Genomic DNA, 24,875 nt, shown 5'->3' with positions numbered 1-24,875 from the left:
CCCCTGTTCTGCAAGCAGTTCAAACATTCTGGTCTACCACTGGAGATGACACAAAAAAATAAATGTAAAATCCCTATTCAGAAGCTGATTTCGAACCTTACCAGGCCTACAACAGCTTCCCCCCAGTGAGCAAAGGAAAACACCTAGTTTATAAGCATGAAATCAATGAACTACTGATGATCAACTACTAAACACTGAGTGGCATTTGTGCCAAAGCTAATTAATCCGTTAGTGCTGTGGTTAGCACTTCCTCTTAGCTGCCTAAATAACCAAGTGAAGTGAAACTCCACACCCATGTCTGGATCAGGAACTAACTCACAGTACCAACCTTTTTATTATTCCTCTTGGTTTGAAGGTAGCAATATATACTAAAGTCTTCAGCCTATCATGTCGTCTAGCTGCTTACATGCTACTTCTACTGGAAGCCCCAAGGCTTAAATTACTAAAGAGTCAAGAATTTAAATTCTTTTCATTTCTTTTTAAGGGTATATCTTGGCAGAGGTTTATATATATTATTCTCATCAGCAACTTGATTCTACACTGCAGTTACAATTAGTGTACTCAACCTTTCTTTCTCAGTGTGTGTATTTCATTACAAAGTATGCTACAAGACCCAACACCCACCCTCTGTTATTCCTGCTATGTTTAATTATTTTATTAAGAAAAACCTCTCTTTTATCTTTACTTATTTCATAATACTCTTTGCAAGAACAAACTTTAGAAAAGAAACTATTTTCTTTCTTGTTTTGAACAAGAAAGAAAAGCCCAAAACTGAATCTTAAACTGGATCTTGCATACAGTGGATACAAGGAAATCCTGCAACTATGTACAGTCACACTGATGTGGAAAAGAATGCACACAAAAGGGCACGGCTGTAGGAGGATTTAAACAATCTGGAAATTATTTAACTATGAGAAATCCTTAGTAATGACTAAATAATTTGCTGTAGTGCTCATTTGCAGCTGCATTTTTCTGTTAGAGCAAAGGGTGTGCCCAATCTGTTTTTCCTGTCTCACTAGGTTACCAACTACACAAAGGACATGGGGAAACACACAATCCCTGCCCATTCTCTTAACTTCAAGGGACAACTGACTTTCCTGTGAGGTCTTTGGGACTTTTTACCTGCAGAAAGATTTGTGTTCTGAGGATTTGAAATCTTTCTACTAACAGTATTAGATGTAATAGAAAACAGATGTGTTCTCTTTTCAAACATCTTTATGCCAGAAAATCTAACTAAGCATGAATCATACGAGTCCTCTGGTTTATTCCTATGATGTTCTTTCTGTATACAGTGGTTTGCTTTATTTATCTTTTCCAATTACTGTGACTTTTCTCCATGAAGAGAACTCATTAACCTATCTGCAAAAGTTTAGTGATCCTGTAAATGAAGCAGTAAATTTTCCCTCCTGGAAAACAAAGAAATGGAAAAATATCCAAATGTTCTTTCAGGCTTAATTTACAGAAACATGCCAAAGCAATGAGTTCAGTGCCTTGGCACAGTGCAAAAGCAGAATAACATCCACTGTACTCCTCCTCCAGGCATGTTTAAAAACAGACTGGATGAAAAGTTATATCAGCTTTTAGGAACAGGAAAAAATCATGTCTTATACTGCAATCTTCTGCTCTGTTGCTCCACAGGTTCTGTAGCCACCTCTTGGGCGCAGGAACAGAGCAGGTGTCTGCAAGTAGTCAGGACTAAAGAGCATGGGCCAGCAGAGCGTGCTGGCCAGGAGCTCTGGGAGCGAGCAGTACAGAGGGAGGCTGGCCTGAGAAACCAGGGCTCTGCCTATGGCTACAGACAGACAGGAGCAAAACATTTGAGAAAAAGTTGTCACTGCTTTGAATGCAACAACAGCAATCCTCACTGCGTGTTTTCCTCCAGAGGAAAGAAAATAGAGCCAAAGAAATGGTGTAGGTTCTTCTCATTGCTTGTTCTCGGGCAACAGAGGCCCCTAGGCACGCTCTTTACACTCAAAAACTAAATCCAAATTAAATCTAGATTTTTAAATAAAATATACAAAACCATGAATCTCTAAAGGGAAGACTGTTGATTTCAACTCAAATCCCACTTAGCTTAGACACCTAACACAGCTCCCGAGCTAATGGGTCTACTTGTCAATGTCAGAAGCAAACACTGGGTTTTTAAACTGTCATTAGAGTAGCTCTCCATAGTAAGGACCTTAGATAAGCATTGTGCTCCACCTTCCCATGCAGACAAACCATGGGCGTGTTATTTGCACACTCTTCCACTGAGCACTGTTTTGAAACGCTGCAGCACTTCAGACATGTATCTATTGACTTTTTCTTGAGTATTAAAAGAGGATACCATGAAAAAGCAGCAAGTCTTTGATATGGTAGTCCTAAATCTCTCTCCAAATCAGGAAATAGAATCAGTAATTCTAGAGAAATACAGGTTATGCATACATGCAAATGGTAGGTGAGAAACTTATTCCACATTCCCTCCTTTCATGTACTCTTTCATCTAAATGTGAGTGTTCATAAATATCAAATCTCTTCTGTTGTTACAGTGTTTTGTGTCTTTAAAAGAACTACAAGATGCTCTTTCCTATTATCATGTTAAAATCAGGATGCCTGCTCATGTGTTTCTCACTTCTCACCCCCTTATCTTGTTTCCCTGCCAATATCCCTTCCAAACTCATCACACATTGCAAATGTGTGGATGTGATGGAGGATCTATTTGCAAAGAGCATTACTTTGAAGGTACTACTCTGGCTTTGGTACGAACAACTTTCTGTGCATAAACCCAAAAATAGGCATTTGCTCAAACTGGGGGTTAAGAGTTACAAACATGAGTCTAGATGATATTTTAAAATACAGTTTGAAGAAAACCAACCACATGACTGCTTAACTTTGAACCCATGTACAGAGTGAAACATTTTAGGTGCTTCAGATAATCACTGTAGTTTTTGATACATTATAAAGTCCATTACAAAAGTCTGACTACTGATAAGCTTTCCTATCTCAAGTTTTGAGAGCCCCCTAAAGTCAGAGGCATGCAATATATTCCTGCCTAACTGATCTGCAGGAATCTCAAGAATGAGAGACCTGAGGGCACTGGCTTGATTCACACTGATTTTATGACAGAGCTGCAGAGTGTTGTAAAAACCAGGATCCACATATTGGGAGGAGGTAGAGAGTAGTAAAGAAAAGCTAACAATGGAGTTGGGCTACTATGAGTAAACATGAATGTTTGCCTGAGACATGAAATCTGCCATGAAAAAAAGAAACGATGACATATCATACTTCCTTTCAGAATAGTAACAGAGAACACTACTTGGCATTGACAGAAAAGAGAGAGCACAGCAAACACCAGCTATCAGTTCCATTTTCTCCCTGTACTTCAGTATTGAAAGTTGTGTTTAATACTGGGGTGGGGGAGGGTAGGGAGAGGGAAAGAAGGAACATACTTGTTTTGTCCAATTGTTTCAAAATCCTTCACAATAATTGTTAGAGAAGATGAATTATCCAGAGCAATTCCTTTCAAGTCAAATTCAACAATCTGAACAAAAAAAAAAAAAGACCAAACCCAAATTATAATGACAAGTCATGTAAAAATTACCAGCAGAGTAGCAGATACAATAAAATTATTCAGAAATAAATTTTGCATTTAGTGAGAGACCAAATCCAGCTTACATTTGTGAAAGTAAAGTAAAAAAAGGTCATAGCATGTATTTGATTTGCTAATTACTAGCAACAATAGCAAAATTAAATTGTTTAATAGTGAATCATCATTTCTTTTGCAGTTCCACTTCCTCACATTAACATACATATTTTCTTGTCATTCCTCTCCAATATTGGCTGAACTAAGTTACTATTGAATTTAAACAAATAGTTGTGTGTTCCCTTTTCTTATAATTCTAATTACAAAATGTAAGAAAAATCTTTAACTTTCATTTATCTTTGTGAAAAAACACAGTGAAGAAAACATTTTCCTCAAGAAAAATATTCCTGAAGATGCAACATAAGACTAGGCCTACAAATAAACCATGAGGACTTTCAATACATAATTCTCTTTAATTCTGTATGGTTTTTCCTGGTATGTAATAAATGATCCCATTATGTTCCCATACACGTGGCTAAACAATGGCTGAGTATCATTTTGATGGAAAGAAAGTGGGAACAAAACCAGGCCAAAACTCATCAGTTATCCATCTAATTTTACATTAACACATTGCTAATGAATTGTAATATATGGCGCAGGATGAATCCATTCACCTGCATTTACTAACACCTGGACAGAACACATTGCACCAGATCCCTTTCCAACAACCTGCTCAGCTGTTTAAACTGACCTAATGACTTTACAAGCATTGTCTTGAAATGACAAGGGATTTATTTTAAAAAACATTACCTCATTCCAAACAGGATTGAGTTCATTTTCAATTTTCTTTGTTTTCTTTTTTTCATCTGCAAATATAAACAAAGCATTATTATTGTTTTTGCTAAATCACTACCAAATAATAACATTTTTTCCTTTCACTTTTCTAAAGAAGGTTTGAACTTAAAACCAAATGTTCCAATTGTTTTTACCTCTTCCAGAAGTTGCACGGTTTACAATCAAGAAGTCCCCTGGGCAATTTTAGTAGTTGAGGCCTTTTATTGTTTTGCTTAAGCACAGCTAATTGTATTTCCAAAAAGCAAAATAAATATTTAGATTTTGCAACCTTTTATGACCCTTAGCTTCACCTTCAATAATGATGAAAAAAGACAGACTAAAAGACTTGGAGATATCAAACCAAACAGTAACCTCTAAGTGACAGCAGTAAAGCACTACTTTTGAAAGTAGTAGAGAAAATGTGTTACATATGTACCATATTTGAGATACAAAATATTTTTGAATGTTTAGCTCTGGAATAAAATCACATGGAAAAAAATTCTTAAGGAAATATGTTTCCAATGTCAGCACTGTCTGGTTTAAAGAGCAAATATTAGAACAAATATACATGTATGTAAGACGAAATGCAATCCTTCCAGAAAAGGGGTTTCCAGAGGTTATGTAGATAGGACTTCACTGAACTTACCTAAAAATTACAAAAATTGCAAATTTTCTATACTTCATGGTAAAATTTGCAGTTGGGCAATCTACAAATCATGAGAACGTGTGATGTAGTGCAAATTAAACATAGCTTGGCATTATTTTTCCTGTTCAGTTACAATATTTAGCTCCAGTGGAGGACAAGTCTTTTGACACTCAGAAGCACAAAAGAGCACAGACAGACACACAGCTCTTTAAACAGAGATTGCATATATTAGTGATAACAAGCACATTTAAGTGCAGGGTGTAAAGCAGCTGCTGATCTCCAAATGCTCAGCCACCACAAGAAGTCCAAGCTTTAGACACACTCCACGTCTTTAAAGACTCCAGTAAAGATAAATGCATTTTTGGTATTTGAAGTTGTGACTGTACTTAGCCTGGGAAGCAAGAGCAAAGATATGCCAAATGGGCAAGTTCATATACCCACTGGTCAGGCTTGCTGGCTGTGGTGGCCCTTTTATTGGATGAGAATGGGATGTACTGAAAAAATCAGCCCACGCTGCAAATTACAAGAACTGACTCCCATTTATGTAACAGGAATTGTCTACAATTCATACAGGATATTGACTCACATTGTAGGACAAAGTGCTTTCATAACATGCCATACATTTTGACATGTTCTGCCTGACATTTTGCAGAACAATGCACTAATTACCAAACTAGTGAGAGAAATTCAACTTTATGCTATCTAATAGGAGACAAAGCATTTTCAAAACTGGCGATCCCAGAATAACTGGGGTTGGGCAGGGATATTCCAAGTCCCTCTAGAACATGGGAGATGAAAAGATGTTTCCACTGCCAGTGAAAAAAAGGAACACTTACAGCTGATTGTAAAAAGGATAGTAAATTACAGACCTGATCCTGATGGAACTAATGGATAAAAGTCCTATGATCCCTGCCTAAGCTAAAATGTAACTGTGAGTTCTGGTTTGAGCAACAGTCAGAACAACTCTTAACAAGGTGCTAAATTTTCCACTCTGAATTATCCATTTTCACAAAAGCAAGATTTATGTTTCCACTAATATGCATATTCTAGATTACATTGAGAAAAACACCTTTTTCTGTTCTGCATCTCTGTGAAAGCTGGATGAAAAAACACTGGGAAGCACAGCTTACTTTGGGTTTAGCTGTAATTTTAGTCAGAGTACAACACTCCCATTCCTCAAGGAAATACTTTGCATATATTCCTGTCTCTTTACTGACTTCCTTTTTATGACACTTTTATCGGTATTTTAATGCACTGGGTGGTGGTGATATTTGTTTTAAGCACTTGGCAAAGCTCTTTCTTCTTCCAATCAAAAAGCCCGTTGCCACAGCGGGTGAGGTGGATTGCTCAGTTATTCCAGGAGCTCACAAAAGTTTCAGCTCCTCAGGCTGTTTTCCTCTGCTGGTAATGATTGCAGCTTTAGCAACCAAGACTAAACCACATAGGATAAATTGTGCAATAGGGCCAGTCGCCATTTTTTGTGTGACCCTACCATGAAAAAAGAAATTATAAGGGATACAGATAAAACACGCTATACTTGTTTCTTTAAAAACTAGCTACAGTAACTGTGGTACTGTAGAAAAAATAATTATTTACTTTATCTTGATGGAGGCACCATACTACCTTATAATATAACATGCTAGTTAATATTCTTGGGTGGAAAAGACTGTAATAAGAATTTAATTGCTCAGTGTCCAAAAAAAATTAAGATGAGCTGTTTAAACAATAACTGTTCATCATTAAAAATATTACAGAATAGCAAAACACTTAATGTTTCCATCTTAATTTTTTTTCTGTTATAACTAGCAATTTTAATCAACATGAGCAGATGGGGAATAGCAGAAGCAAACATTATCTTTTACAACAGTCCTAAGTCTAAGACTTAAGACAGTATCATATTTCTGTTAACTAAGTATCCCACAAAACTTTTGTCAAAGGAGAATTCAGATTGCATGATGGCAGCAACTGTAGGACCAAATGGGCAGACCTCCAAAACCCTGAAATTAAATGTAGATAATTTAACTATCTGCAAAACAGAAAATTTATATCCAGTTTAACTATTTTCTATTAAACTATTTTCTTCCACACACTGAAATATAAACTAAAATAGTTTTGAACTACTGCAGGCCTGCAGGCCTGTTGAAAAGCTCTTAGATTAAGCACAGATTGAATCAAGATGGATTAATCAAATTAAATGCCATTTCATCTCAGTTGTCCCTGCATAAAGTGGAATGAGGCAGCCAAAATAAATGATCAAAGCACTAAATATCCTAGCATTGACTGCACAAACAAGCAATTGAATTAATTTTTACACAGTGAAACAAGAATCTAACAAACCAGAATGATTATATTGATTTAATAATTATCACTTAGTGCCAGTTTAGCAAATTGCAACAGTTTTTCATGGTAATTTGACCAATGAATTGTCTCATATTGAGTGAAAAACTCAGAATTCTGCAAGAACAGCACCCAGTTCCAGATAGCGATACTCGTTTACTCTCAGGGTGTAGTTCTCTTTGAACTGTGAGCTTTTCTTAAAGTAAATAAAAGTTCCATCCCATTGGACTGGACATAAATGTGTTTTTAAAAAAGGGAAATGCTTGCATAAAATTCCTCTGCTACATTAGAACTAAAACAGCTGCCTATTTCCTCCTAATATGCAGCTAATATATATCACTGTAACAATTATATTAACTGCCCATTCTGTAGCCAGCTTAGTTTAAAAAATTGGATTAAATCTATTCTATTCATAGATGAAACCATATTGACTTACATGTCTTAACATATAAAACATTTGCAGTTCTTTCATACTAACAGTTGCAGGATCATGAGTTTTTTCTTCACAGAATGTCAGTAAAGGTCTGAGACTGAAAGACTGTGTTTCCATGGGAGAATTAAATTTACTGAACCTGACATCAACAAAGGCCCTGTAAATCAAAATTTGACCAAATAGTGTTCTAATGAAATGCCAACTTCCACAGCAATTTTCTGTCAATGAGTGCTGTTCACTAAGACTTCACCAAGAATACTCCAGAGTCAAACAAGAACATTAAAATTTCCTGCAGGACCATGGCCACAGTCCTGCAAATGTTTAAGTTTTTCCCAGTCTAGAATATGCACTCCCAAATGTGCTTTTTATGTCCCCCAGGATTTACACTGGGTAGGGACTAAAGTTAAAGATTAATGCCCTTTGACATATTCTTCCCCAAATAAGATTGGTTTCTCATCTCTACACATCAACAGGGTGAGGGGGAAACCAGCAGTGGATATAAAAAAACATCTATAAACATAAACAGCTAGAAGTCAAGCATATTTCAGATATGACTCTGTCCTTGCACTGGGTAGCAGGCACTCCACTTACAAATTAAATCAGAGCTGCTTAATAGCTGGTAAAAGCCTGGTATTTTCCGTCCCACTTGAATCACTCTGGACAGGAAGCAAAAAATCAGACTGTTGGTATTTAGTAAAATCACATAAACAGAAGCAGCAGGATAATGAGAAATAAAATATCCCACTAAAACCCTGTTGTAATTATGAAGCTGACATTGGTTAAGCATGTTTGGGAACATTAAAAATCCAAATTCTAGTGCATGGCTAGTACAAGTTCTCGTACATGGCTTTCTCATGGAATGTCCTGGATATAGTAGATAAAGGATAAATATAAATTCATTCCTTTAATGTCTGTTATCCAATTCCTATGTTTGGATAACTGAAGGACTGAAAAACAAATCAAGCAATGAAGAAAAAAAAAATCTGTAACTTCTATTTACTAGGTAAAAGTGAGCTGCATTAGAGCCCACGGAAGAAATGTTTACAAATGTTTACAACAGACACATAAGCATAAAGAAAGGAAGGCATAAACCAGCTCTGGAGTCTGAAAACTGCAGGAACAGAGGCAACACAGAAAGGCAAAACTGGCAGGAAAACAAAGAGAGACAAGGAACTGGAAAAAGAAAATGGATACTTAAGAAGTAGCAGAATGTGAAACAAACCAGAGAAATGACAGTATATTCACTTTTTGCAGGGCAAGTAAAATCATATTTTAACAATTATGAAGTTCCAAAAGCTACTGAGACAGGCTCTGCCACTTTTTCTAATACAGGGTGGGTAAAAAAAAAAAAAAAAAAAAGATAAACCTTGAGAAAAAGGAGGAAACTAAAGCAAATGGAATGATTTCACATCTTTCTGATGCTGAAATAAATGTATCTGAAAACATGTTACTTTGAAAGTTAAGATTCTGCATGTGCAGTGCCTCATCCTTTTTCATCCCACAGCTGTCATGATTTCAGATTTGGTTTCTAAAGGTGACAAACTCCTGCAAGGATTTTTCACACTTTAAAACAGCACTTGGATTTCAGAGCACAGTTAGGAAACCAGGTCACCAGGAGATAAGATGCCTGTTTGTCACAGTTTGGTTTGATGTATTACATGATCCAAAATGGCTTAAAGGTTTTGGCACCTTAAAAATAAATCAATACTAGAAATCAAGTTCCTCTAGTCTAGCCAAGTGAGGTAATGTTGGCAACAAGTAAAGTACATCTAAAACATATTTAGCTTTACATACAAATGCTTTATCACAATCTTCTCCTTCTTCTATATATAACTGATGAGCAATGAAAGAGAAAAATACAGTTTCCTTCCATATTCTTGTCATTAGATAATCTCAACAGGCAAAATTTTGATGTGCAACTCTGTTTGTGAAAAAAACCCCAAAAACAACAACCAAAAAAAACCCCCAAACCAAACTCAAACAAAATCAAATACCTTCCAAAATAGTACTACTGCTATTTCAGTATACTACTTGTAACAACAATAAATCACATTTTTATTGTATGTGTGTGACAGTGAGCAGTGCCTGTTCAAAGTAATCAAGGCAGGAATGATTTTTCAGATGGAAAACAAGGTAATCTTCAATATCAGAATTAAAAGTGGGTTCATTCACGGAATTAGATTTGTTTTTAAAGCAATAGGTTAATCCTTTGGAAAAGCTTGTAAAATGTGGATCCTGAGACAGAAGCACAGCTGCTCAGAACAGATCAATATGCTCCACCCAGTTCAAACTTCATTCAGGTAACTCCTGTCTCTAATTAAAAAGTCTTCCCTAAAATTACATCAGATGTAATTCCAGGAAAACATGATTTCCCAGATTTTCAGGTACTTACAAAGGGCACTAGCTTTCACAAAACTTCTCTTCTGGCTACATTTATGTCAGTTTTGCTTACCTTTAAAAATAACAGAAACGATAGGATCTGGTTTCCCAAACTTTGTTTTGGGGATATTGGTAGCAGATTCCACAATCACCCGAAGCATTGTTTCCCTCTTCCCTAAATGTTGACTACTACTGAAGGAATTCAATCTTCAGTTTCACAGCCCTTCTGCACTGAAATGCTAGCAGGAAGAGGAGGCAGGGAATTACTGGTTTACAGCAAAGGAGGTCGTCTATGGGTGGATCTATGACGGACTAGCCGCTCAAAGCTGTGGGAAAAACCAGTCCTGTAAATTGACACCAGGTTCTGTCGTGCTGCACAGAAAGAGCTCTCGCTAGTGAAATCCCGTAACGGGATCCTGTTTAATCCTGCAAAAACTTTCTTGTTGCTGCTTTTATTCTTAAACTGCGTGATAAATCTCTCGTCAGAAACCAAGGCTAGAGTTAACTGTTATGCAGCATCAACATTAAGCGAGACTCTAGAACTCGATCTAAACAGCATCTGCCTCTCCGTACACCAAGGTATGAAATTCCACAATAGCTTATATTTTTCCCCCTAATTTTGAGAACTTCATTGTTGGCAAATGCTTTTGGTTTGTCTCCGCGCCAGCCTAGTCAGAAACTGGCGCTGATCCCAAAAAACAGTGCGAGTCCTCCCCCTCCTGTTGGATTCTGGAACGACACTGCGGCTTCCTCATGGAACGTCCTGGATATAATAGATTTATAGTAGAATTCTTGAAATATGCATCCATAACTAAAAATTTGAAAGTATTAAGGAAATGCGAGCAAAAAATAAATTAAAAGTGACAAGACTCTGTACAGTTTGGAGGCATATGAATGTTTTGTCGTAAACACGTGCACAAACACTGCGGTAACATGACCTAGGTAACATTTACATGACAAGCACAGGAGCTTTGAGCTCCCCCGTGCTCAGAGTCAGTTTTTCTCAGCTGTGAACAGAGGTAAAAACCCGAATGGTTCCCGCTGCCACTGCCACGCGTGTCCCCGAGGAGAGAGGAGAGGCAGCTAAAGGAGTCACAAGTGAGCGCGGTTCAGCCTAGTTTTTACACGGTCACACGACACGTAGCTTACTTTGTAATTTCTAAAATTATTAGATTTGGGGTAGATGGAGAGGAGAAGAAAAACCCCACATGCTCAGGGAGGAATGAGGACACAGACACGTAAGAGAGAGCACTGAGCGGGCCCTGCAGGCTCGGCCCGAGCACCACGGCGCCCCGCTCCACCGCCCCGCAGCCCGCTGCTGCTGGCCCAGCACCGCCGCGTCCGGGAGCCCCGGGTAGGGACGGCACCGCCCGGGCGGCGACACCAGGGGGCGGCGACACGAGGGGACACCGCCCCTGCCGCCACCGCCCGCGGGCACCATCCGGAAACCCCGGAAGTGACGGCCCCGAGCCGCGGGATTCAAACTCCCGGAAGCGGCACGGGCCGGGGCCGGACGGAGCCGCCGCCGAGCCGTGTCCCGCCCCGTGCCCCCCGCACCGTGTCCCCCGCACCGTGCCCCCCGCACCGATCCCCCCGCACCGTGACTCGCGGCCCCTCTGAGCCCCGCGGGAGCCGGGAAGGCCCGCGCCGCTTGCACTCGCCTCCAGCTGTTGGAAGCCTTGTCCTGCCCGCTAGAAGGAACCGCTCTTCCGTAGCGCCTCGTTCGGTTTGTACAGCCGCCTAGAGATGAACGCCAAGACCGCCATAGACCGAATTATTGGCAAGGGGGGGCTGAAGCTGGGCAGCTCCAGAGCTGACGGAGGGCTCGAGAAGGGGAAGCGGGAGGGCGCTGCCCCGCGGAGGTCCATGGAGGAGGTGGCCACGGGCAAAGGCAGAACGACGGAGCCGGAGAGGAGCGAGCTCCTGCAGGTGAGCCGGGCTCTCCCCGAGGCAGCGCGGGCCGCGTCCCACGGGTACGGCACTCGGCAGCAGGAGCCTCACCTTTCCTCTCAAAACTTTTGATGTCACAACTGGTTTAGTAGTGTTAGTCCAGACAAACTTTTAGTTTCACACTTTCATTCTCAGGTATTTTTCAATGACAGCTGAGCTAATGAAATCATACTCATCTGACAAGGCTGGTAAATACAAAGACATGAGGCCACACGTGCCAGTTAGTCCATTAAGACTTGTCCTCATGTGTCCAATGGAACACGTCTCAGAGAAGGCTTTTAAGCACTTCCTGCAAAGAGCTTAACGTTTGATAACATTTGATTAAGAACATGCCAAAAATCGCAGAGTGTTTGTTTGAATTGAATTGTCAAGCTCCCACTCAGCTATAGGTAAATGAAACTGTAATTAGGTCATTACATTATTCTTCTATTGCATCTAAAGAGCAGAAACTAAGACACTGAAAGGTACAGAAGCATCTGTATATCTGTATGACTGTATCACTCGAGGTAAACCTGTGGTTGCAGAGAGAGAATTTCAAGACTTATTAGGTGACCTGGTCAGGCTTCCCAGAAGGACAGGGAAACTTTAGATGGACTCTAGAAAAGGATACAACTCATGTGGACTAGGCATATTAATATTTCTAGGCCACTCTTTTTATGAAAGGGCTGTGCCATGTGTCTGTGCCACAACGTCAGTTGAGAAGTCCTAAGCCAAGGATGAGCTATGGCTGGGCAGCTCATGCACAGCTCTGGCTAGATTCCTCTGTGTATTTGCTGATTCTCTTGGTGTTTGCTGTCGGCTCAGTGTTGGTTGCTTAATACTGGTTTCCTATAAACTAGGAAAAACAGGTGCAAAATCACCATCGTGTTAGATACACCAGATAGTCTTTGGTGTCACTATTTTAATTTCAGTGAGTGGTGGTGTTCAACCACTCCCTAATTGAGGCTCTCTGAAAATCACTTGCTTTCAGTTTTTCTTTCTAATGACTTGATGTCAACATGCAAGATTTCAACATGAGCCTTTCTCAGCAGAATTAAATGCTATCGCATCTGATGTCCATGCAGAGCCCCATGGCATCTTAAATGCAGTACCAATTGTGTGTAATGAATACCTGTGCTGGAGGCCTACTGGAAAAAGAGTGCATGTTGAAAATATCTGCTAAAACACATTTTGAAATTACAGGGCCAGATAACATGGAAAACAGGATGCTTCTCCCGAATGCTTTATTATAACTCTTCTGTTACTCACTATCATGAGATTTGCAAGAAGGCTCTTGCAACCGAATATGGTAAGAAATAAACTAAGAAAGGTAGCACCAACCTCTTTGCTGGAAGTGTTTTGGAGTTCTTGTACTGCTTTTGTTTTAGGGTCATATACTGTAGTGATCTTTATTCAAAACTGAGTACATACCAAGCCTGTGAAACTTGGTTCTTTGCATTCTCTCCTTGTTTTGAGAATTTCAGACTGGTTTTACTATCACTTGATAGATTTCAGATGATCACTTCAGTATTGTCTTCTTTGAGTTATAAGTAATTTTCTCAGCTAATTAAAGGCTAAGAGAACTTTGAAAGTGAGATATTCTTAGAATCATAAGGTCATAGAATGGGATGGGTAGGAAGAGACCTTAAAGATCACCTAGTTCTAACACCTTCCACTAGACCCTGCTGCTCAGATAATCTCAAAGTACTTGCTAATGCATTTGATGCATAGACTAACACACTTTTTTATTCTGTTTCATTTAGAAAATACTTTTGCTTGAGAAAGAAAAAGAAAAATACAACCATCTTCTTGGAGAAAAGGACAGAGAAATCCAAAACCTGAAAGACAAGCTTATGTCCAAAACCAAGACCAGTGAAGTGTCCTTCCTACAAAATCAACTAGAGGAAAAAACAAAGGAAGCAGAAAGAAGAGAACAGTTACTTTGTTCTCTATCAGAAGAAATTAATAGGTTAAAATGTAATTTATCTGCAGTCATGGCAAAATGCTCCAATCTTGAGAACGAAGCCAGTGGTACTTTTCAGGTAAGGACTGAAGAAATATTGCAATTTCAAATTGGATTTTGTGCCCACTAAGCACCAATACCTGCTATAAAACTGAATATTTTAAAAATTTTCTTACAAGCTGTGTTGCATGCTGAAATATTCTTGTATGAAGCGAGATGGTATCCAGATCAAGCTCTAAATGAGGAACAGTCAGAGTGCACACTTCAGGCAGCACACTGGGGAGGGAATTCTCTCCTGCTGTCCTGAAGGTCACACACAGGTAGTGTGACCTGTGATGCTGCTGGGATGCTCCACTGCTGCTCAGGCAGGCACTGTGCCATCTCAGATCTGTGTGCTCTGTGAGAAGGCAGCAGTGCTGAGAGACATGGGGCACTAAGAAAGACAAACTAAGCTCCTCACCCAATTCAGCTTCAGTCATGAGAATATCTTTCTTCTCTCTGCTCTTATGAACCCTCATTTGTGTCTCAGTTGTTAAAACTAATTGTCTTTACTTTCTATGGCATCGCACATGGTAAATTCTTCAATGTGGCAGAGGACAGGAATAATGAGTTTCTCCTCTCATTATGAAGTGGTCAATAGATATGGTGCCAACCCTAGGCAGGGTTCAAAAGTCCTTTTAGGATTCTACAGTTGTTTTTCCACCCCTGCTCTGTTCTAATAATCTTTGGAAAATGCATTAGTAACTCCATGAGGAGTACAGGGAAGTTGTTTACGTACAGGTGCCTAAAAGTAGGTGGCTGCAAGTCTTTCTTTTCCAGGTTTTGACCTGCAGATGGTGCTGGTTCCCTCCATAGGGAGTTAAGCAATTTCTAGAAATTCTGCTATAGCTAAAAACATAACAGAATATCTCCATCTTCTACTTTTGAATGGTAACACATGTATAGATAGTTACTTCCAATAATGCAGTTTATTGAGAAATACCACTTTAAATGCAACGTATTTATTTTAAATTTTAAGACACTTTGAACTTCATTAGTGGTGTTAAAGTGTGTATTAAGTCAACAGGTTTTCATGATATTTTTGTCATTAAACCACCAAAATACGTATTACTTTAAAACCATAGTTTTCTTTTAAAATTGTAACTGATTTATATAGAGGACAGTGATGTTTACTGGATGTCTTGGAGAACTTGAAAACAAGTCTAGCAATGCTGCTTGAAACTGCTAGGTGGCACACTAGCTCTGAAATGGAAACAACAGTTGTATAACACAATTTTGAGAAAGTTTTTACTGAGGCAGGATTCTGATGTTCATAGAAACAAGCTCAGTGTCTCTAAATCCTATTTTTATTAGGAAGTGTTTAAGTTTAATAATTGCATTCAAAGTTCTGTATTTTTCAGCTATAAATTCTGTTGTAAATCATGTTCCAAGATCCATAGAAAAATGTTGGAAGAAATGTAGTTTGGATTTGGGAAGTAATGTACAATTTTTTTCTCACTGAAGTTCCCTCTGACATATACCTACACAATTTCATAATCACTTTGTATCCTGCAGAGAAGTTACATGTCAGAATGGGAGAAACATGGCTGTAACTGCTCTCCAGTTTTAGATGGCTCTCAAGAAGTCTCCTACTCATTTGTGTACATAAGTGATACTCACTGTACTGAGGTCAGGCTCAGAAAATCAGGCACTTTGTCCTTGTGCCTGCAGACAGGCCTTCACAATTTCCCAGATGTTCACAGTCTTCCTGTTATCCCAGAGAAGCATCAAGGTCTCTGGCTTCCCCCAACTCCTCCTGTATGTCTGGATCATTGTCAAATGTATGAGGATACAAAAACAGAAAAAAACATTTACTTCTTCTTGTGTACATAAATAATACCCTTAAATATCTTCATTTTTCAAAACCTTTTTGCAGAACACCCTTCAGGACTTCCAAGACAGCAGTTCAGCAAAAAATATATTATGGTTTCCTTAGGAAATGTTTTAATGTAACTATGAATTGCATAAATTGCAATTTATGGAATAAATTTCACGTAAATCTTTATCACATATTTTGCAGAAGAGTCTATTTTAAATATCTGAAATGGCTTTCTACATAACTTGGATCCTTCAAAAAAACCCAGCAACCAACTATAAAGATCTTTAAACACAAAAGGCACATCTGTTTTAATTTTTAAATGCATCTGATTTAATTTTTAAGATATCCTTATGCTATTTATGTGAGATTGATAGCTGTGCAGGAGTAGCTTTGCTGTTTCAGCCATTTGTTTTAAACAACACTGACAAGTTGTTCTTTGTCCGCAGGAAGCGACAAACAGCACAGAAATTGAAAGACAATTGAAAGATGTAAGTTTCCTGTAAATTTCAACCATCTGTATTGAGATGCAGAAGAATGTAAATTATCATCATGTACATTTTGGGGTAGTATGGGACCTCAGAGGGTATGTTTCTGTCTAAAATATAATTACTAAAATGATTTTGTCAGAAGGCACTAATTTAAATTTAAAATCCAAAAAACTTGCAAAAGAAAAAATTAACATTTTCCATCATCTTTGAAAGACCTTGTTTAGAACATCAGAACCAAGTGGTTGCTGACAACTCGGAAGCCTCTGGGAACCTGGCACTGCTTGGGATAGCGTGTGGTTGGATTAGAAACCTCCTGAGGTCCCTTCCAAACTGAATAAGTCAATGAGCCAAGCAGCTAAAAAATCCATGTCCTTGTTCTTAAAAATTAAATTGCAATGATACAGTTTCATTTTATTCCATTTTCAAGGTCTGTTATTTTATATTTGAGAGTGAAAAGTCAATTCTTCATAATCTAGGCATGACTCATAAAAGCCTTTGTTCTTTAAGTAATTTTCCCATTGCTGCAGTTTTAACTTACGCTCAGCATCCTGAATTAACTTTCCAAATGAAGATGGATTTATTTATTTTTTGTATAGATTACAGTTTGCAGCAGATTTATCTAGCATATCTTTAATAATTTCTAATATTTTGAAGACATAAGACAAATACTTTTAAAAGCTGACTAATTACCAGAGACTTTTTTGTTGTTCTTATGTTTCTTTTTATGAAGGCTCTTGAGAAAAATCAGCAGTGGCTCCTGTATGACCAGCAACGGGAAGCATATGTCAGGGGACTGCTTGGAAGGATCTTTGAACTTGAACAGAAGGCAGAAATCGTTAGCCAGCAGGAATCTAAATCAAATTCAGAAGGTATCAACTTCATTTTTACTCCCACATGTGACCCAAACCATAATTATCAATGGAATTAAATTTTCTGAAAACAAATTCTAGCACACTTAAAATCAAGGCTTTGTTCTCAATGCTTTGGCTTCTTAATGGTAAAACTTGGTTAAATAATATTCCTCTGCTTCATGTTATCTATCTATGTTACTTGACCAAGAGTACTTCCTGTTCTTATCCACTTCAAAGATGGTTTTAACAGCCTTGACACTCTATTAGCAACCTCTTTATTTGTGGAAAGTGTTGAGGCAAATAGATGTACATCTCCCATCCTTCAAAGTACACTTTCAGTAGACATAATGGAAGCATTAAGGATTTATTAGCTAGGTGTGGATCAGATTTTTTTAAATTTACTTTTTTCAAAATAAATATTATAAAAATGACTCAAGATTGCCATGTTCTTTACTCAGCTGAACAGTTGTTACAGGGCAAGAAAACCTGTGATAGGTTTTGGCACCTCTCCAGAGCAGTGTTTCACAATAAAGATCTGGCCACCTCCAGCTCACTTCCTTGCTGTGCAGTTCCTCAATACGGCACACCTCTCAGAATTAATAAAATTAAATTCGTATTAAGCAGAAGAACCAGAAGGCATTGACTTGCTTTTCTTATTACCAAATTATTGATTTCATACATTCTGTAACTGACCTGCAAGGTAAATTCACTAAACAGAGCAAACATTGTGTGGAGTAAGAGCATACCCACAGATTTGCCATGAGTAATTCATGGGCAGTGGCTTGGTTTCTGTATTGCTGCTTGACTCTTTCTGGAAAACACTGAAATATCATCACAAGCTTGTTTTGGTGCTGTTCAGAAATCTATGAACAGTATTTTTAGAGACTCAACTCACCAGAAAATGTTGCACAGAGTTACTGCAGTCAAAGCTTTGCCACAAGAGCAACCAGGAGACTTAAAGTCAGGGTGTAACAAGTTCCTCTCTTCAAACAGCTAGGCAGTAGCAGAAATCCAAGTTTCTAAGAACCTAGCTATACAAGTTCAATATATATATATATAAAAAAACTTTTTCTGGGGAAAAACTCAGTCTTTCTCTGAGGATGTCACTGCCCTATAAAAATTGGCTAATGACAAGATAGGGCTTAGTTCATAGTGAGGGAAGGGAGAAGATTGAAGCAGGAAACTCTCCCTAGTAAATTACACTTTGAATAATTAGGGTAAGTCTTCAATAGGAAAATTGTCGCAGTAACAAAACTTCCAGTGCCAAAAATCAGCAAAAGCCGTGAAATTCTCCCTCCCTCATTCTGCTTCTACATATATTTTGTATTGCTTCTGAATTTTTGCAGTCTGCCTCTTAATTTTTTCCTACTTATTAAACTTTTCTTGGGTCTATAAGCAGAAATTTTCTAACCCTGGTTTAAGTAATAGTTGCTACCCAGGAAGCAAGCATTTATTAATCAAAAGAACTGTCCTAGTCCTTTCTATTGACTCTTTAGAAGTAAATTATGGCCTACTAAAAGATGGTCTGCAAAAGACGGTGGAAGGTCTGGCTTTGGTCAAAAGGGTTGAAGTAGAATCTATCACATCCCCAAGGGTATCTCTGGGGAGGGAGTAATGCCATGAGCTTGGCTAAAGAGCCTGAAAACAGAACTAGGAATCCAGTGGCTTTGGGACAGATTCCCATGTGTCAGTATAATGCATGAGGCCTTAGAAGAACTGTGTTTTCTACTAATATACAGTGAGTGTATTGGTAAGGAGACTTGATGTATTATAAATACTGAAAGCTGTTTCAACCAAAGTTTGCTTCTAATCTGAGCTGTGCAATAGCCTGCTATGTCAATTTCTACTAATAAGCCTTAAAATGCTGTTAAAGATTTAGTGCTCTGATTTTTAAGTGGTTTTTTTTTTTTTCACATTACTAACTCAATTATTTCTGACTCATTAAGGTCACCCACAAGAGGAAAAGCAAGAATGCTGTGACCAGCTGTTTCTGACTGCTAAGAGAGATCCTGAGACTGAAAGACGCACCATAACCCAGCTGAGATCTGAGCTCAATGAACTTAAAAAGACATATCAAGAAACACAAGGGGAAATGATGAGTTTGAATGCCTTACTGCAGTCACAACGGCTTGCTGAAATGAAGACTCAAGAAAATGAAAATACAATGAAAGAGAAAGCACAAAGACTAGAACAGGAAAATGAAACTATCAAAGAACAGCTCAGGGAAGAAAAAGAAAAGTCTGAAGATCTTTTATGTCAGGTAAGTGGATGGATTCAGAGGTTTGAGATCATTAGCAAAGAATTGAGAGAGATAAAAATTCACAGTTAATCAGAATGGACCATCTCTCTCTCTGGTACCCGTTCTTCACATAGATCTAGACTCATTCCTTGAGGTTAAAACTGAATTGTTTAAACATGAAACTTCTTTATCAATTTATTTCCCTAGTCTTAAGGGACACAAAAGAGAAGGGAGAAAATACTGAATTGATTCTAATATAGTTCATCCTTAAGACTAATAGTAAATGAGAACAAGAAAGCTAAAAAATCATTTTATCATGTGCTCCTAATTATGGAATACCACTAATATTTGCTGTCACCTGGCAGCTAAAATACAACTGATATTTGAAATATGAGAATAAAATTTACTAGACACCAAAGTAGGCCAAAAGCATAACAACACTTAAGCTCTCTAAAGACAGACTGGTTCTCACTGGTCAATAATGATTAAAATATGTTTATTTTATTTTATTTTATTTTTTGAAGCTGAACAACAGCATTATCGTAAAAGTTGATACATGCAGAAAGCAGAGAATATTTTAATGTATGCATTTACTTAATCATTATAGTATAGTACTTTCTCTTAAACTTGTTCTCTTATTTAAAAAAAATCACAGTTTGTTTTTATTAAGATAAAATATCATGTTAGTACAAACATAGGTTTTGGGAGTATATTTTTGTCAGCATCCTGGCAATCACCAGGCTTCCATTTTTTCTTTTTATAACAATAACATCATCCTGTATTCCCCCTTCTTAGTGCAATAATAATTTTTCACTAGGGTTTTCCTTGGGGAAGTAATGATTTGAATTGAGTTTGGTTCTTGCATAACAGGCACACATTTGCTGTTGGCATTGGAATGTAAGAGTTTGCTTCCATCTCATTATAAATGAATTCTTTTTAAGCTTATTAACTATTGTATATGAATGTTGTTTGTTACAAGTGTTCATCTGCCCTGTAGGTGCAGCTTCTTCGTAAATCATTGCTCAGACAGGAGGCAGAACACACAAGAATAGCTTTGTTGGAACAACAGGTACACAATTATGTCCTGAAGTGCTGATATTTAATGTGTTAGTCACAGAGTCTTTCTAGACTAGCTTCACGTTTAAGAATTATTAGTATATCAAATAAAGTAATGCTAGACATGAATATTCAATTGCGCATAATCTCTTGATGCTTTCAAAAATTTTGACGTGTCAGGAGGAAAATCTGTAACCTTGTACTGCTAAGAGGGCATGATCAAACCTGATGTTGTTTTCTCCACAATCACTTATTAAACAGGTAAAGCCTCAGATAAGGCACAGGAAACATCCTAAAACTAATCATCCAATTAAAGTTTAGCAATATATTTTTGATATACTTATAGAAATAATTGCATATTTTCTATTTTCTTTATTTGAAATTGAAACACCCTCCAATCAAAATAACTGTACCTCTTCTAAGGGAGATTTTAATAACTGGGGACATGTGAATTTCACTGTAATGAAAGCAACAGCAATTTTAAAATTTTCATTTAAATTTTCCTTTTAATCCTGTTTTAATATGTTATTGCAGAGTGAAACTGGCTTTAAATATATAAATGGGAAACATCCCTCCCAATTCATACTAACTTTGACTTTAAGTTCTCACTTTGTTGGGTTGCCAGATCCAGATATGTACCACAGACTTAGAGAACGGGAAGCTTGATCGCCACAACCTGAAGCTTGAGTTAAACCATGTTCTCAAGGAGCTGCGCAAGGCCAAGGAGAAAATAACCCGTCTGGAACCCCTGGTATGTACTGAATATTCAACTCACAGGTGAATTCAGTCAGGGATTTTGCAAAAACACACATCTTGCTTTGGGATCTTGTTTCAAACCCTGAGTAAGTGTCCCTGCATCCCTTATGTCTGTTTCCCCAGGTGTAGAGCCCTGTGCAAGGCAGGCAGGCGCTGCTTTGCTCTGCAGCAGGCACGGAGCAGGAGCAGTGCAGCAGCTCCAGAACAGGCAGGGTGCTGAGCAGGGAACACTCTGTACTCTCTGTCACTGTCTCAGCCAGTTTTGTCTGTTGCACCATGGCAAAGATGCAATGTGCTGCCACTCACACATGTTGCTGGTGAACAGGGCACAGTCCTTAGTGCTGTAACACACCCAAGGCTTGTGTGCCATCAAGCCTTTAATATATTTTCCTACAGTGTTTGATCAGTGCATGCATGTCCCAGTCTTACAGTGAAGCTCCTCCTTTTCCAGCAACTCCGGGAATCTGGACATATGGAATCACAAGAAGACTTGCAAGCTGTATTTGACAAGAAGCTGACCACATATGACAGAAGTCCTCCCCTGAAACATTCCAGCTGCCTTGATGAAAGTTTTCTTGAGTGTCCCAGATGTAAAGTGCTATATCCAACAAGCCAGCATAGAGAATTACTGGCACACATTGACTTCTGTACAGCTTGAGTTCCAAATGAACTAACTATCTTTGCTTCATATATGCTGCCAATATGCCTGGCAAAAGATCTTTTAAAGCTTTTTTCTCGCAGTTGTATAAACAACTGCTGATTTTATAATTCAGTTCCACAAAAACAGTATTAACATTATAATTTGGCCTCAGTATTTTACCTCATGTTTTTGCAAAACAGCTACTGCATTTTCTAGTTGCAAACAGAAATATTTTTAGAGTTATGAGTATTTTAAAGAGTAAACTACTGACGGGTTTTTTTTTGCACTATTAAATGTAGGAAATAGTAAAAGCACAATTACTGTATCAGACTATGTTTTAGTTTTGGCATACCCAGTTCTTGGTTGTTGAATCCTGATTATTGTGCTTGTACCTTAACTGACAAGAATAGCTGCAAAAGATTTTTGGCCCTCATAGGTGCACTATATATATATATTTATTTATACATGGTGTGTGTATATATGTGTAGTGTGTTTAGTATACACATACATGTGTTATATATCATATATATGTGGAATATATCACTATCTTGATACATAAAAACTCAGGAGGGCCATGTTAGATCTTTGCTGCTTAAGATTGATGTTCAAACCATCAATCTTAAGTAGCTGATTATCCTGAACCACCATCAGGGGTGACTAAAATGCTGACCAAGGTTTAACCTTAGAAAAACAAACTTCCTAGCAAACAAAAGCTTCCTTGGTGCAAAGAAAGTTTATATTTCAGACAATGTCAGAGGCCAGTTTTGAATTTTGCATATAGAATTATGCTAAATTAAACTTGTTTTGCTTCTGTGTGAAAGAGGTTAAAGTTAGGAAATGTCAGTTATTCAACCTTAGATTTGAAAAATGTCCCAAAGTGCAGCTTTTAACAAATTGCTGCAGTGTATTTGGAGTGTCACTAGTTATTTTGGTATTAATACAAAACACAAGTTAATGACAAATTCTGGCAACAAACTAGAAACTGGCAAAAAGAGTCCCTAATGGATTTGCAATTGCAGTGTTATTTTTCTCTAGCACTTACTGTAAACTTGAATGTGTTGTGAGTATTTTGTTCCTTGCATATGTAGTGAAGTCCCAACAAGAAGTTACTTCTGTGGAAATTATAAAAATGGAGAAATTTTACAAAGATGCACTAGTTAAGAATAAATCTGAGCATTTTACAAGTTTGTGGTTTGCTGAGGACACACAGGTACCCATGGTGTTTCTTTCTCTGGCCTGCTGATTCTGATTGCTACCTGGTATCAGCTTTCTCCATTGTGCTTTGCAGCAAAACTACGCTTTTACCCATAATGTTCACCTTAAATCCCTGATGGTTAAATCTTATTCTTAAATATGAAGGTGTTTTCCAAGTCATTGAAAATAACTGGTAGTATCAACTGATGCTATTCTCAATTAAATCCAGTGCTCATGAGATAGAAAATACTAAAAGGTATCTTTATATCTGAAATATCTCTGCCAGATTTATTGTGTTAGCCATTCTCTATCCACTTTTCAATTTCACTGACTGTGTCTCAGGCTAATGTTTGTATTTGACAATTTGCTCAATTGCTAACAACAGATTTTCTGACCAAAGATATGATAAACTAATGAGTAAAACAGAAAGTGTGCTTCAGAATCTCAAGGTTTTGTTATGAGAGAAATTGTCTTAATTTCATATATTTTTAAAAATATTTTCATTCAGGATGATAACTATGCTTTTCATTACAGCCTAATAATTTTAATCTGTAATTAAACTACTTTTAAAAGTTTAAGTTTGTCTTTGAACAACACCTTAATCAGCTAGTATTCTATTCTCAGCTGCATACTCAGCATAGTTTCTGCAAAAAGAAATCCTTATCTTTTATGTATTATAAATGAAATAGGTTTGCCTACTACAGGTCAGAGCTCTTCAGTAGTTCTGAGGCTTTCTTAAATCAGCATAAAACACTTCTGCATTAGAAACTGGTACTGTAGAGGGAGACTCAGAAAGTTCATAATGTGATAATGTTTAAAAAGTTTTGTTCATTCCACCTTTTCTGAGCTTTAACAATGGATTTAGTCCTACCTGATAAATTTTGCTCCTAAGCACAAAAACTCCCTTGCTGATAAATTTTTACAGGTCATTATTGGGGTATCTGTTGCAAAATACCAACATGACATTCCAGTGAAGTAAAACACTTTGAAAGCAGACCCACAAATACTATTGTCATCACCTACATGTAATTAAAACCAACTATAAAACCCCAACTTCATAAGGTATGCAAGTCATAACACTACTTTTTTTTCCATTACTTAGAAAGAAATCTCAGAAATTTTTTTCCCTCAAAGTTAATGAAGGAGATTGGCTGCTCCTCTCTTTAGTTATATGTGCAGAAGAGAAGTTTGTGCCTAACTTGCTCACCTTACTGGTAAGAATTAATTAGCTGTCAGTATAGATCTTGCTAAGGCAGGAAGCAACAGCAGTGTTTTCATTACTTCAAGCACTTTGGGTTTACAATTTCAGGAGCCTTTTTCTGTTATGTCCCTTTCAAGTAATTGAATTTCAACCTACCAGGAAGACTGCATTTTTGAAGCTGCTGATTTAGGGAAGCTTGGAGGCTAATACAATGGTTTACCAAGAGTAGTGTATTTATAAATCTAGCTTTCTCACTGTTCTTTTTAAGCAAATTAAGTGGTTTTGATGCAACGCTGGGTGGCTGGAAAGACAGCTAAAACTCCCCATTTTTTTTTTCTATAAGAAGAGCTGCTTGTGAAATAAAAACTGAAAGATAGCTCTGTTGTTTTTCTTAGATCCATGAATCAACTTGTAATACTCTGCTTGCTTGTGTAGCTTTTAGTCTCAGTTTTGATAACAATCTTTCACAAGGTTATCTTAATTTTTAGTATAAAAAGAAAAATTCAGAC

The 24,875-nt window shown here is 37.7% G+C and overlaps 2 protein-coding genes across 3 annotated transcripts in view; one reads left to right on the top strand and one right to left on the bottom strand.

Annotated features, from left to right (window-relative positions):
* Positions 1-10,493, bottom strand: part of MYOF (myoferlin) — a 63,281-nt gene extending 52,788 nt beyond the window's left edge. For both annotated transcript variants that reach the window (XM_005481216.4, XM_005481215.4), the window contains exons 1-3: positions 10,265-10,493; positions 4,373-4,428; positions 3,429-3,520 (exon numbers count right to left, since the gene is read on the bottom strand). In XM_005481216.4, coding sequence (XP_005481273.2) covers positions 3,429-3,520; positions 4,373-4,428; positions 10,265-10,352 — 236 coding nt within the window. In that variant the 5' untranslated portion in view covers positions 10,353-10,493. The remainder of the gene's footprint in view (positions 1-3,428; positions 3,521-4,372; positions 4,429-10,264) is intronic.
* Positions 10,494-11,701: 1,208 nt separating this feature from the next.
* CEP55 (centrosomal protein 55) lies at positions 11,702-24,738 on the top strand. The gene is made up of 8 exons (XM_074544998.1): positions 11,702-12,120; positions 13,884-14,162; positions 16,388-16,429; positions 17,160-17,298; positions 19,227-19,540; positions 20,517-20,588; positions 21,201-21,326; positions 21,783-24,738. Exons 1-8 carry the CDS (start codon positions 11,938-11,940, stop codon positions 21,987-21,989), a joined length of 1,362 nt encoding a protein of 453 aa, XP_074401099.1. The 5' UTR covers positions 11,702-11,937; the 3' UTR covers positions 21,990-24,738.
* The last annotated feature ends 137 nt before the right edge of the window (positions 24,739-24,875 follow it).

The sequence above is a fragment of the Zonotrichia albicollis genome, chromosome 7 (assembly GCF_047830755.1).
Source record: "Zonotrichia albicollis isolate bZonAlb1 chromosome 7, bZonAlb1.hap1, whole genome shotgun sequence".
Lineage (NCBI taxonomy): Eukaryota > Metazoa > Chordata > Aves > Passeriformes > Passerellidae > Zonotrichia > Zonotrichia albicollis.
The sequence above is the reverse complement of the archived record's forward strand: the minus strand, read 5'-3'. Positions and strand labels throughout refer to the sequence as shown.

Coding starts and splice junctions, on each gene's coding strand:
- CEP55 (XM_074544998.1), top strand. CDS start 11,938: ATGAACGCCAAGACCGCCATAGACCGAATTATTGGCAAGGGGGGGCTG. Junction 19,541..20,516: donor CTGAAGATCTTTTATGTCAG/GTAAGTGGATGG, acceptor TCTGCCCTGTAG/GTGCAGCTTCTTCGTAAATC. Junction 20,589..21,200: donor TAGCTTTGTTGGAACAACAG/GTACACAATTAT, acceptor TTGGGTTGCCAG/ATCCAGATATGTACCACAGA.